Source organism: Scomber scombrus, chromosome 19 (genome assembly GCF_963691925.1).
Source record: "Scomber scombrus chromosome 19, fScoSco1.1, whole genome shotgun sequence".
Lineage (NCBI taxonomy): Eukaryota > Metazoa > Chordata > Actinopteri > Scombriformes > Scombridae > Scomber > Scomber scombrus.
The window spans coordinates 19685370-19698498 of NC_084988.1; the positions used below are offsets into that span (position 1 = coordinate 19685370).

At 38.3% G+C, this 13129-nt stretch overlaps 1 protein-coding gene across 1 annotated transcript; it reads left to right on the forward strand.

Moving 5' to 3' along the window:
• Positions 1–5631: 5631 nt before the first annotated feature.
• Positions 5632–11018, forward strand: LOC134000489 (protein tyrosine phosphatase type IVA 2-like). Its single transcript, XM_062439826.1, has 8 exons — positions 5632–5744; positions 6487–6622; positions 6712–6839; positions 6972–7759; positions 7864–7956; positions 8245–8375; positions 9106–9180; positions 9337–11018. The coding sequence occupies exons 4-8, from the start codon at positions 7664–7666 to the stop codon at positions 9446–9448; spliced, it is 507 nt and encodes a 168-aa protein (XP_062295810.1). The 5' UTR covers positions 5632–5744; positions 6487–6622; positions 6712–6839; positions 6972–7663; the 3' UTR covers positions 9449–11018.
• The last annotated feature ends 2111 nt before the right edge of the window (positions 11019–13129 follow it).

Consider the following 13129-nt stretch of genomic DNA (forward strand, 5'->3'; position numbering starts at 1 on the left):
TTTACCACCATACATACAGTTACCAGTGCTGATTCACTGTTATAAAACATAAAATGACTTGTAAAAGTGACACATTTTCATCTAAAAATTAATTTAGTAACTGTTTATTTTACATGTAAATGCTTCTGTATTTGGAAATATATTGGTATCACATGGCAAATGCAATAGCTTTTATGCAGCTGGCTAACCAAGTTATGTTATAATGTTTACAGTTTACTCATTTGGAGATAAAAGAAAGTTTCTTTTTGTAAACTTTCTCATATAAAAAATCTCCATTCAACTTTAATTCCACCATTAACATAAATATTTTTCTGAAGCAGAACCTGCTACATGTAGTCTTTATTTATTTATCAGTGCTGATATTTCTGTCCACACAGCTGCTTTGTGTTTGTTCACAGCAAGCATCACTGCTGTGTTTACTTGACTGCAGCTGCTGAATGAACACAATGGAAGTGTGCAAGGGTAATGAGACCCATGAATGAAAAAAATTAATGCAATCAGTTCTGTATACATATAACTTCAATCGTAAACCTCATGTCACAATACGTTACCTAGATACTGGGTTGTGTGCGTGGGTGTATAACAAATATTATTTCTCTGACCTTGCAAACAAAATTTAATGTACACAGTCAGTGCAGTTTTGTATTCAACTGTCATTGTTTCCATATACACTGTACATGTGTGTATTGTACAGATAGACAATATTCTATCCATTTCTGTATCATAAGTTTAATTTCTTTGAAGGTTGACTGATGGAGGTCATGAGAGGAAAGAGAAGAAATGGACCCTCCGATATTTATTTCCATATAACTGTCACTCAGTTTTCTAGAAAACAGTGTACATTTTGTTTTATCTGAGTAATTTGAAATCAATTAATGTTTTCCGTATAGCACAGAAATAAATATGCAAGTTTTGAACAGCCTAGGAGACAGAAGGTGCAATTTTACAAATAATAGCATTGTCTGCATACTGATCAGTTATGCTGTATGTCACTTTTTAACCTAATTGATTCATTAGAATAGTGAATAACACTGGGCCCAATATGGAAACCTGGGGCACACGTTGGCATATAGCCATTAGCCACAACAGCTTAAGTTCTACCACTGAGATAATTTTCAAACCAGTGACTTTTCATCAAATCCAATATATTTAGGCTTCTCAAAAGACAACCTTAGATAAATCGATAAAAAGGGTGGCATAATCCTGCCTGTTACTTAATGCACTAGCAGTGCCACTCAAGACTATTGATGGTGGTACAGTACTATACCTAGGTCTAAATCCTGATTTATAAGATTTTAAAATTGAATATTGATCTAAGAATGGTCTCACCTGATCATTTTTTACCAGTTTTCCTTATGTAAAGGTAAAGCATAGGCTCTCTTCTAAATGTCAGGGATTCTTCCTGATACCACAGGCAGATTAAAAATATAAGCTAATTTATATGTTACATTCTTTTCTTTTTTTTTCGCACAATGGTCATACTTAAAGTCATGCTGTTCTTATTTTCCCACAACATTACTGGTGACCAAGAAAAATAAAATCCTTATGGGACATGTAACACCATCCCTAGGACTGTGTGGTTTCCAGCACAGATGAGTGTTTAGGAAAGAGTAAAATATTTAGATTTCAGAAAACAGGAGTGACTCATCACTGAGGACTTTTGTGTGTTAACACTTTATACCCTGGATTAACTCCATTGTCACTTAGGTTTTCCCCCTTTTACTGGCTAAATAATATAGGCTTTTAACAGCACCAGCAAGACTTCTGACCAGATGCTTTGGTTAACATAGCCTTTCAGATTAAGATTTGTATTTATAAATTCTTTCAGGCAGCAAGTGTTTCAAAATATCAAACTTTGAGCTGAAAGTGACCTGAACTGTTTATGTGGAACATACTCTTTACTATAATATAGACTTATTTACTTTATATCAGTGTCAGTGTGGGAATGTTAAACCTTTGAGTAGGTTATAGTGTATTCATTATAGTGTTTCTTTATAGTCATTGCTCAATAATTTCAGTTTTGTCACTTGTTTCATTCATGCTTCCACATTTCTACATTTTAATATGGACATGACCAAAGAAATGAAAGAAAACAGTAATGGGGGGAAAAAAGGAAAAAGGGGAGGGAGGTCCTGCAGTACTCTCTTAATGTTCCTGTTGCATTCCATCTATGTCCGTGACTCATTTTCTCCAGTTTCCTTTAAATTCCTCTTCCCTGTGTCTCAACTTACAAATGCGTCTTTCCATTTCTTTGATCTTTTCGACTGTTAGTTTCAGGGTGTTAATACACGATGGTTTTAATCCAGCTGATTCTGTGTGGTTTGTTTTAATGCAGGTAGTCTAATGGGATGGTACCCAATGCAATATTAGCCAGTTGTAATAGCTTCTGTAAATGAAACATGTCTGTGACTCTCTCCTGAACTGCCTTCCCCAAAAACTTTTTCATTTCACTTTGAGTATGATCTCTTGAAATGAAAAATTCTGTGGTTTATTCCAACCTTCTTCCAGAACTGTTGTTGCTATTTCCGTTTCCCATTTCTCTTTGGTGTGCTTTCTAGATATTTAAAGAAATGATTGTTTTCTACATTGAATTCAGCTGCTAATATTTCAGACGAGTCTATCATTTTAATGTAATCATCTGTGAATAGACTTGTAATCCCTTTCCTGCCCATTCCTCTGGAAATATATCCAAGTTCCTCCCATCATGTCTTTTAGGTGGAGTTAACCTGGATTTCCCATTTGATGGTGTACATAACAAGTAGTATCCACCTTGTTTTAAGGGTAAACAAGAAAACTACATTACAGTAACTGTCTATTGTGAGCATGTGCAACATTTAAACACACCACTGGTTACAGTTTTTGTTTATGGCTGAGATCAGAACTTTAAGCAGTGAAATTCATGAAAAACAGAGTAACACACGCTTACCTTGTACTGAAACCTTGGTTAACACCAAAACAAAAAATCTGGACACCAGCAGGAGAAGATACAACAGTCAAGAATGTTGTTAAATCTTGTTTAAACCATTTAGTTCCTTTTTCTTTGTCTCTCTCTCTCTCTGCCTGTCTCCTCTCTTTCGCCCTCTCCTCGGAAATCCTGCCAAACCAGATCCAGAAGTTGCCCCGTCATTTCATGCGCGCACACACACACACACACACACACACACTCATACATGCCCTGTCTTGTCAGTTTGAAGGATAGTAGGAAGCTCCACTCCCTACCAGCCATGTAACCTAACACCTTATGAATAGGTAAATTAACAGACATATACACTGCGCAGAGAGACGAATATCCATTGTTGCCATCTGATATGTGTGTGAGTGTGTGTGTGTAGAGAGAGAGAAAAAGCCACACCCTCTATGTTCTTACTCAGGCCCAAGAGGGCTGGCAGTATGGAATAATACAAGTAGGGTTTTTACAGTAAGAATGGTGCTTTAAAATGACATAAAAAGAAATTAAATCAACTTTAAATAAATTCATTATATTGAACGATTTTAGTGGGTTATAGCAAGCGTTTATTCAGATTTTCTCTACTCTTACAAAGAGTTTCATCATACTTCTCTCATACTTAACTGTTGCAATAAACAAAGAAAATACCACTGCATAACACTGTGAGAAATCCATCAAACTAACGAACCACGCCCTTAAGACATAAATATAGGGGGGTTAGCTGCAGACCTCAATCCCAGATGTTCACACAGAGAAAACATTGCTGTGTGTGTGTGTGTGTGTGTGTGTGTGTGTGTGTGTGTGTGTGTGTGTGTGTGTGTGTGTGTGTTTTTTTTAATAGCTTCAAAAAAGAGAGTGAACTGAAATATCCACTTATTCACTCAGTGCAGCCCAGTGGATTTACTTTACTGTCAGAAAAACAGTAGATGGCAGCAATGACCATCGTCCTGATAGTGGAACTGCTGCTTACATCTACATCATACATGATAATATACACATATATGTATACACATATATATTAATGAATAAATATGCCTGGAAATGGTTGAATTTCCTTTTGACAAAATGACATTTGGATGAAAAAACATCAACATATAGGATACTGAAGAAGAATGATGTGCTAAAATGTGAAGCCAATGCTGGAGTGACTTAAACCTGCATTCTTTCTAATGGCAAACATGGAGCGACTCCACTGGCTGCAAAAAGAGAAAATTATCCTACTTCTCCACTTGATTTGTTACCACAGTAAAGGTTCTCGATGAGTTTATGGTCTCAGTTTCTAGCTTCAAGTCTTCTTCAATACATCATAACACTCATTTTGTAAATCACGGTCCCATTTAAAGTAAAACAGATGATAAAGCAGAGTACGTGTAAGGGTGTGGCTACCTTGTGAGTGACATGTCGCTACCACAGTGACAACGTTGATTACGTACATAGTTACAACTATCCCCGGAGTATAGTTGTAACTACTGCTATTTTATGCGTTTTTTAGTTCATGGAAGTTAATTGGTCGCCTAAAAAGTTGTTCAGAGTTTGGTTGTAATTAAAGACCCTCTAAGGACTCAGCTTTTCAGGTATTCCAATAAAACAAAATTAAGCTAAGCTAACCGCTAGCATAATGCCGGGAACACACCAAAGAGCAGCGAAAAGCGGCCTGCCGCGAGTTTACATAGAGATTGCATGGTAACTCGCCGCAGGTCCCTTTTCCCCACTCTTTGGTGTGTTCCCGGCGTTAGGGTCTCATGACTCTCGTCCAAATATGATCATGCCTGGCTCCAAATCCAGGAGGGCATCAGTCATGTTTTAAAAAAATTAACAATATTCACGTAGAAACATAATTCACAATATAACGTTACCAAATGGATCAGGTGCATGTTATAAAGACAAAAAATACAAATCAAAAGATTGAGATAATATTAAATAACAGTTATGATAAAAAAAAAAGTTTAAAGGGATAGTTTTGTTTTTTTTGTTAATCAAATTCTTTATTATACCTAGAAGTTTCATTGCATTTTTATTTTCCATTACTTTAAGGGCTTTAATATGTCAGTGGTCAAAATGCAAACTTGAGGCTTCAAAAGGGGAGTCTTCAAACCAATGGGTGACGTCAGGGCGGCTACGTCCATCGTTATAAGGATAAGGATTTTGTGGGAAATGTGTTGTAGACAGCAGTACTACAGGGCTGCAAACACAGACACATAAAACACCAACAAAGAACATGAACAGAAAATACTACAACAAAGTAAAGTGTACCCAGACACTCCTGATCTACATAGTATTGCACATGTCCCATGTATTGCACTCGACTCAGCTAAAGGGCAGTTTGTCATCCTTTTCACCAAGAAGAAGTGCTAAATTGCCAATATAAGAAAAAAATATGTTGACCAAATAAATAATAAAAACAGTGCATATGATTTAACAATAACTAATAAAAGCAGAACAAAAAACAAAAAATATATATATTATATTTTACAGTCTGTACATTAATCGGTTACTTTAAAAAAAGTCTCAACTACATGCCTGAATACACATCACCTCCATCACCTTGTTAGAACATACATGACAAGCATTTGTTGTAACATAAATGATACCTAGCACTGACCGTCCGTTCAGTACCGGAAATGTCTTCAAATGAAAAGGTTCAGTACAACTTGTCTTTTAGTCGCTTTTATTCTGAAAACCACTAGACGGAACCTGTAGCGTTCATTGTGGCTAACTCGACATTTCTGTTCAACATGTCTCCCTTTCAGCTCTGCCATTAGAAGCTGCTGGATTTTTCGTGAAACTACTGCGTTTTGTAAGTAGCTCTTTCAGTCGTACATGTTTACCATCGATGTAGTAACTTTCAGTAATGTGGAACTGAGTCTACACGGGCTAACAACGCTGTTACCCTCACTGCCATCAGGCTGAAAGTGGTGCCTGCTTAAAGCCTGGAAGTGTTAGCCTGCTAGTCAGCCACGGTTGTTGACCTGGTTTATCGTGACCTGTCTGACTGAGCCTCTAATGACAGAAGGCGCTGTCTGTTAGTCTAGCGAGGTTTTTGATCTTAGATTGGGTATGTCATATGTCGTGTGTTGTTGTATTTAGCGTGAAAATCAGCTACGAGTAACGTTAACGGTGAACTAGTTGGCGGATGTATTTTAATGTTATAATATCGTATAACCAACTTACGTTAACAGCGTAGTGACATGTTTCTGAACATACTGGCACCAAATGCTTAGTTAACCTATTACGCGTCTAACCTACGCAGCACTATATTGTTTTGTATTGTATATTGTCGAATATTTTACATATAAAATAAGATAACTTTGCTTTAAGCTTTGAAATGTGTCGTTATTTTCTGTGTGGACACAAAATAACTGATGTACCGATATTAAACGGGCAGCATAGGTCTTTTTAGTGACACCATTTACTTGATAATTAACGGGAACATGTAAGCTAAGATGATACAATGATATATCCACACACACAGGTAGTGTACTTGTTAACACACGGTACTGTTAGTGTTGTGTAGCTTAACAGTATTAAAATGTTTTCAGGTTAGCAGCAAGCTAGCGGGCCGTTGTCAGCCAGGACCCAGAAAAGCAGCATCATCATCAATGGTGTGTCTACATCCCGGAGCCGTCACATTTTCCTGTGTACGCTCAATGAACCATCTCCTCAGCTCACATCACAGTGAGTATTTTTACACATTAATATCTCCTAACTAAGTAAATGTAAATCATCATCAGCCACACGCCATTGCACTCTTGTCACTCTCTCAGGCTGCATATGTATGGCGTTTGCGAGGCTTGGAGGGGAGTTTTGCCAAGCCCAGCACCTGCTGCTTATTGTGGACAAGTGAACAGGAGACACCAGCTAGGCTCAAACACTGCCATTCACACACACACAGGTGGGTAGCATGAAAAGCAGGTGGTGTCTTTACAGAAGGATTTTGTGTGTTCACCATCAGTGTAAAGGTTAAACATTTTTTAACAAGATTAACAAGAACTAAAGAAAGTGCTGACTGTCTGTGTCCTCACAGGTCCTTACTGCCATCCTGTTCAACCCATATGAAGACAAGCCAACGTTCAGTCTGTCACCTATCCTGGGGAGTAGGGGAGGATTTGTTTTTATCCCAGGAGTCTCTGTCTCCTCTCTGCTCTTCTCCTTTCCTGCCTTTCCTCCTTCTTCTTCTTCCTCTCTGACTCGCACAAGTCTTTTCTGAATGGGCTAACAGATTTGAAAGAAGGGAAGGACAGATCTTTTTTCTGTCTTCTTTTTTTTTTTCCTTCTTCAGGATTTTAGGTGTATTCTTTCCAGTCTTCTTGACCTCAATCTGTTTTTGTTTTGTTTTTAAACAAGCCAATTTTAGTTATTTAATTGCCAAGAAAAATTCAGATTTTTCCCCTCAGTTTCTTCCCCAAAACATTTATTTTGCCTTTTCTAGTCGGACTACTTTTATGTCACCAAAGTAATACACTTTTACATTCTTTGCCCATATATGATGCTCATGCATTAGTTAGTCAAATTATTTGTTTAGTAGTTTTCAATTTTAATACCGAAGTTATTTTTCTTTTAGTGAAAATATTCTTTTTCTTTCTTGTTTTTTGTTCAAACCATCGGACAGTCTTTACTTGAACACATTTGAAGAGCCTGTCTGTTACTCCATTCTCTGAAGCACAGTACCTTTGCTGATCTTTATTTCTCTCTTAACAAACTCTTGCGGGTCTAAAAATGAACCGACCGGCTCCAGTGGAGATCTCTTATGACTGTTTGAGATTCCTCATTACGCACAACCCTACCAATGCACAACTGGGAAGATTTATAGAGGTAGCAGCCTTTTTAATGATTCATTACCTGCATGTATTTTCTTTCACACATAGAGGAAGCAAAAACCGTATGTTGTATTAAAATGTATTTGTTTTGTTGTGTAGGATTTGAAGGCATTTGGAGTCAACACCCTGGTGAGAGTGTGTTCTGCTACGTATGACAAGACACCAGTGGAACAAGAAGGCATACAAGTTCTGGTGTGTAATGCTTATACATTATTCAGTGTGCCATTGAAGCATCAGAGACTACAATCTGTGACTCAGCAGTACAATTTGGCCTTGGATGACATCTGAGTCATTAAAAGATTAAGCATACTTACAATGAAGGGATGATTAAAACTGAAGTGTGTCTGTTCAGCATGTGAGATGGACAGCTAAAATACACAGCTCAAACACATCTTCCTTTTTACCATTCTGTCAGTTCAGCTGTCAAATACAAAACCGTTCATGTTCATGTGTCCATAAACATATACATCCTCCTTCCAGGATTGGCCATTTGATGATGGCTCCGCACCCCCAGATCAGGTGGTTGATGATTGGCTGAATATGCTGCAGACAAAGTTTCGAAATGAGCCTGGCTGCTGTGTGGCTGTGCACTGTGTTGCTGGACTAGGACGGTTAGTATGCAGTAGACACAGGATTCACCATATTGTGTTGAATGTGGATATCCTGACATGTTACATTAACAGTCACCAAAGTCAGCTTTTTATAAGTTATTCTTTTCAGATGCTATGATATAGTATACAGGTGTTTAAACCTGGAGGGTTACAGAATAGTAAATACTGTTGTACTAGATTTTCAAAATGGTACAATACCAGTTCATCGTTTTTATTGTTGATAAATCTGTTATTTTGGTAAATTGATAAGTAGTTTGGTCGATAAAATGTCAAAGTGGTTTCCCAAAGCCTAAGATGGAACCAAAAATGTCTTTATTTGTCCTGGCCAACCCAAATGTATTCGGTTCACTATCATAGAAGACTAAAGAAACCAGAAGGAGAAAAAAAAGTGACTCAGAATGATGATTCATTTCCCAAAATAGTTGGTGATTAATTTTCTATCAATCATCTAAGTATTGCAGCTCTGAATACCAGCTGCTGCCACTCGGCTTTGATTGACAGTTACATGACTGTGTTAAATTTGGAATTAACGTCATAAAGAGGAAGGCTGAGCCAGAAGTAGCAACACCTGTGTAGCAGACTATGAAATTAACTTTTTTGTCCACCGGCCAACGGTTAGTGAGTGTCAAAATTGACCCCAGATTCCCAGTGTTTATTTGGCTAGTGAGTGAAGCACATCTAACTGCCACTACTAAACATGTGTTTTCATCTACTTGTTGTTTGTGTTCAGAGCTCCTGTGTTGGTGGCCCTGGCTCTAATTGAGTGTGGGATGGAGTATGAGGATGCTGTTCACTTCATAAGACTGTGAGTACTAAACTCTCTTCTCCATTTCACTCTATTGTAGTTACAACTGCACAGTGTTTTCATGCCCCACGTTCAGTACAGTCCTCTACACATATAGAATTCTTCTTGTAAGCATTGTTCCTTGTTCCGAACATCACGTGTATTTCATGTTGTCAGGAAGCGCCGTGGAGCCTTCAACTCCAAGCAGCTGCTATACCTGGAAAACTACAAACCTAAGCTGTGTTTGCGCTCCAAAGATGGCAACGGACAGAGCTGCTCCATACAGTAGGAATCAACAAAACCCCCTCACATCTTCATGGGAGACTTTCATCCTTTGATTTAAAATGCAAAGCTGAAATGTGTAGGTGAATTGTTTTGATGAAGTGAAAGCTCACAAAATCTATTTAAAGCACTTGTTATTCTAGAAATTGGAGGATCTCACTTGCCAAAATTCGGAAAATATGATAACACAGGATGTGAGTAGGTGTCACTCTGGATTGAGTTTCAACATGGTGGTGTTATTTCTGATTTTGCATCCAAAATGATCCTTTCAAAAAGTGTACGTGTTAGAGGGTTTTATCTGTAACCTCCCATTGTCTTTATATTGATATGTAGCAAAAATACACACACACATACACACATTAAAGGGAAACCCCATAGTCAGACCAAATTTATTTACTGTCACAATCACTGTGAAATCAGGTTAAAACTTTATTTTAAAGATTGTTTTTCTCAACTTACTGTCACAGTTGCAGCTATAAAAAAAAAAGCTTTGCTCTGATTTGAAATTTTGAGATTAAAGATTGGACACAACAAAATCAGTTCTGTGTTCAGGGTAGATTTAATTTTGTCATCATTCATTCCTGTGATGTTATTTTGTCTGCAGCTCGAGTCAAAGCTACAACACAAAAAACACTGAATACATAGTAGGAATATATAGTAGGCGGTCTCTCCTCACTGACCAAATCAATGTCCTGCTGCCAGAGTGTGGTGCAGATTATAAACAACTCAGACAATATTTTAAAAATGTGTTTTAAGAAGTAAAAAAAGAAAAGAAAATGTGTCTCCAGTTTGATGCAAATGTGAAACATGCTTTATACCACAGTCTTATCTACCTGCTGTTTGTCCCAAACCAGTCATAGGTGCACAGTCTGCTTCTCTAGAACAAACTCGTGTTGGCTGTAAATGTTTCACACTGTCACTCTTTCACAATGTCACAAAGGCAGGAAGGTGTGCTTTTAAGATCAGTTGGTGAATGTATTCATTAAGAAACACTTGGATATTTTTTCTAGATTGTCCTATTAGCTATTGAGGGTTAAAAATCACAGAAAACCATCAATAAATGTTTACTTTATCGGTCCCAATGCTTCTATGGCTTCCATTTCAAACTACATAATGTCAAGCTCTAATTAACATGTGTGTTTGAGTGGTAGCATACACGAATGTATTTGATATTAATCCCTCTTTTGAGGAAGTTGAATGATGGTGGGCTCAATGCAAACACATGAGCACACTATTAAAGAGTAAAAGTTAAAAATAAATGAACTAACGGGGCAATCTACAAAATACTATCATGTGTTTCTATCACAACAGCATCAATGGATCAGGACTGTGGAGCTGACATGCCACAGTTCTGTTCAGTCTCTGGCTCTGTACCTACCTAGCTAGCTGTCTGGTCAGCCGCCGTGTTTGTAAGATGCTGTTGGTCTTTGTGATGTTATTTTCTGTATTATTTTTCCCCCTGTATCTTTTATCTAATTGTTCTTATTTATTTATTGATTCCATGTTTCTTTGTGAGATGTCTGTCTGCCGGGGGAAAAAAGCTGTTAGTGTCCTCTTGAAAATTAAAGTGTTTAGTACTGTAACTGTTGCCTTTTCTTTATTGGTGTGTGTGTGCGTGAACGACATCTCTTATAATAATGAAAAACCTGGATTTCTATATATCTACTACATTGTAAATAACAGGAAATCTGTCTTATACTGCCAGCCTGCATCTACAACAGTTGGAGATCTCAGTGATTTGACTGCATGTGAGGCTGTAACTGTAACGTAGTCTGACCTGCCCTTGGTAAACTGTTTGTGTGTCACAGAAAGAGATCGCTTGCCTCTGGCTGTTTTGATGCTGTGTGAATGGGTGAGTGAATGCGTGTGGCCGTCGGGGTGGAATCACAGCATCACATGGAGCCAATGGATGATTCATGGCTGATTGGTTGTATTGACTGACCTCACTAACACACACACACGCACAGGAACTGAACAGTGAACAAAAGCAGTGCAGTGGATGACGACGACTACATACATTATAAACGTCCACAAATTGGGTTAGGGACTAATGTGTGTTAGCAAGGCAATTTGGGAGGAAATTGAAAAGTGGAAAGTACGATAAACTGCCCTAATATATGAGCCTTTTAAAAATAGAGTTGTTGGGGTCATTCCAGTTTTATGTAGTCTATTGAGACTAACAAAACAACCTCTAAAACGCTTTTTTGTGTATATATTCTAAAAGCACAACTGAGCAGGTGTCAATGTGGTAAATGGAAATTGGGAGCAGGAACTTCTTGTAACTGGTTTTGGCAAACAGTCACCATTATGTCTGCCAAAAATACCAGCCTGTAATTTGTTAGCTTGTTAATTAGATGACACCACAAACTTTAATGCCACACTTAAAATGAAGGTCAAACCACTTAACACTGACCATTCATACACAAATTCAAATAAAGTATTCACACCTCTTATAAATTGTTTGCCCAGCAGGCATTTCTGAGAGGTCGAGTTTAAACTCTGCAGTGTTTAGAGCCCATTTGGACAGTAGAGGGCGTTGAAGTCCTGCCAGAATTCATTATCGGGTCATTCACCCTGGAACACTTTCACACCCCTGCAACTGTTTCCTGAGGGCTGGATCCACTTCTGCTCACCAGACTGAACACATCACAACATGAACTCTGACATGAGACCTGTTACAAGGAACAACAACACAGACTTTTACTAGTAATGTTGCATAAGTTGTGACTTTTAGTTGTGTAGAAATGTGACTTTTAAATGAGATAAGGACGCACACACACACACACACACACGACTTCAGCGTCCTTGGCAGCAGAGGACAGCTCTGTGATAATCTGCAGAATTTATGACAGCTGAACATCTCTAAGCTCGCTGTAAACTACACGACCCTTTGGTGTGTGTGTGTGTGTGAGAGAGAGAGTCCAGTGCCCTATATGTAGTCCAAAACACTACTCCCCCCCCCCCTCCCCCCCATTTTTAGTACCAGAACATGATGAAAGAAAATAGGAACCTGGGTTAGAAAAGCACTGCATTAAACAAACAAACACAGCTGCTTAACACTTTAAATATCACAACACATCTCTACACTACATGTAATACATCTTAAGTGTGTACTGATGGAAATACTGATAATATCACAACATTTAATATAGTTGCAATAATTACCTTTAACTATTATTCCACTGAAATCAAACTGTTGCTGCTCACACTGCCGATAGGGGGTGCTCGTACTCAAAAATGACATGAATTAACGTCTCTGGAAAATAGTATTGATATTTATTATCGGTGATAGTTCCACCACTAATTTTCTGCTACAGTCTGTAATAAACCAGCAGGCTATTTATCGTGAGGAGGAGGAGGGGGAGGTGGAGGAGGAGGAGGAGGAGGGGTGGGCAGATGGGAGGGATGATCAGGACGGTGACCCAGTTCACCGGAGGACCGCCTGCTGATGATGATCAAAGGATGAAATCATTGAAATTCTTAAAATGGCACTAGAGCATCTGTTTGCAGGGGTTTTTGTTATTATATGGGCGTGGAACATCTCATAATAGCTGAAAGACAAGTACAAAGTGTGTGCGCGTGTGCGCGTGTGTGTGTGAGGGAGAGAGAGAGAGAGAGAGGAAGGAAGAGGGAGGGACCGAGAGAGGAAAGTGAGGAGCAGGAGTTTTTAGGTTTTCTCAACATCTGG

Coding starts and splice junctions, on each gene's coding strand:
- LOC134000489 (XM_062439826.1), top strand. CDS start 7,664: ATGAACCGACCGGCTCCAGTGGAGATCTCTTATGACTGTTTGAGATTC. Junction 8,376..9,105: donor TGTGTTGCTGGACTAGGACG/GTTAGTATGCAG, acceptor GTTTGTGTTCAG/AGCTCCTGTGTTGGTGGCCC. Junction 9,181..9,336: donor GCTGTTCACTTCATAAGACT/GTGAGTACTAAA, acceptor TCATGTTGTCAG/GAAGCGCCGTGGAGCCTTCA.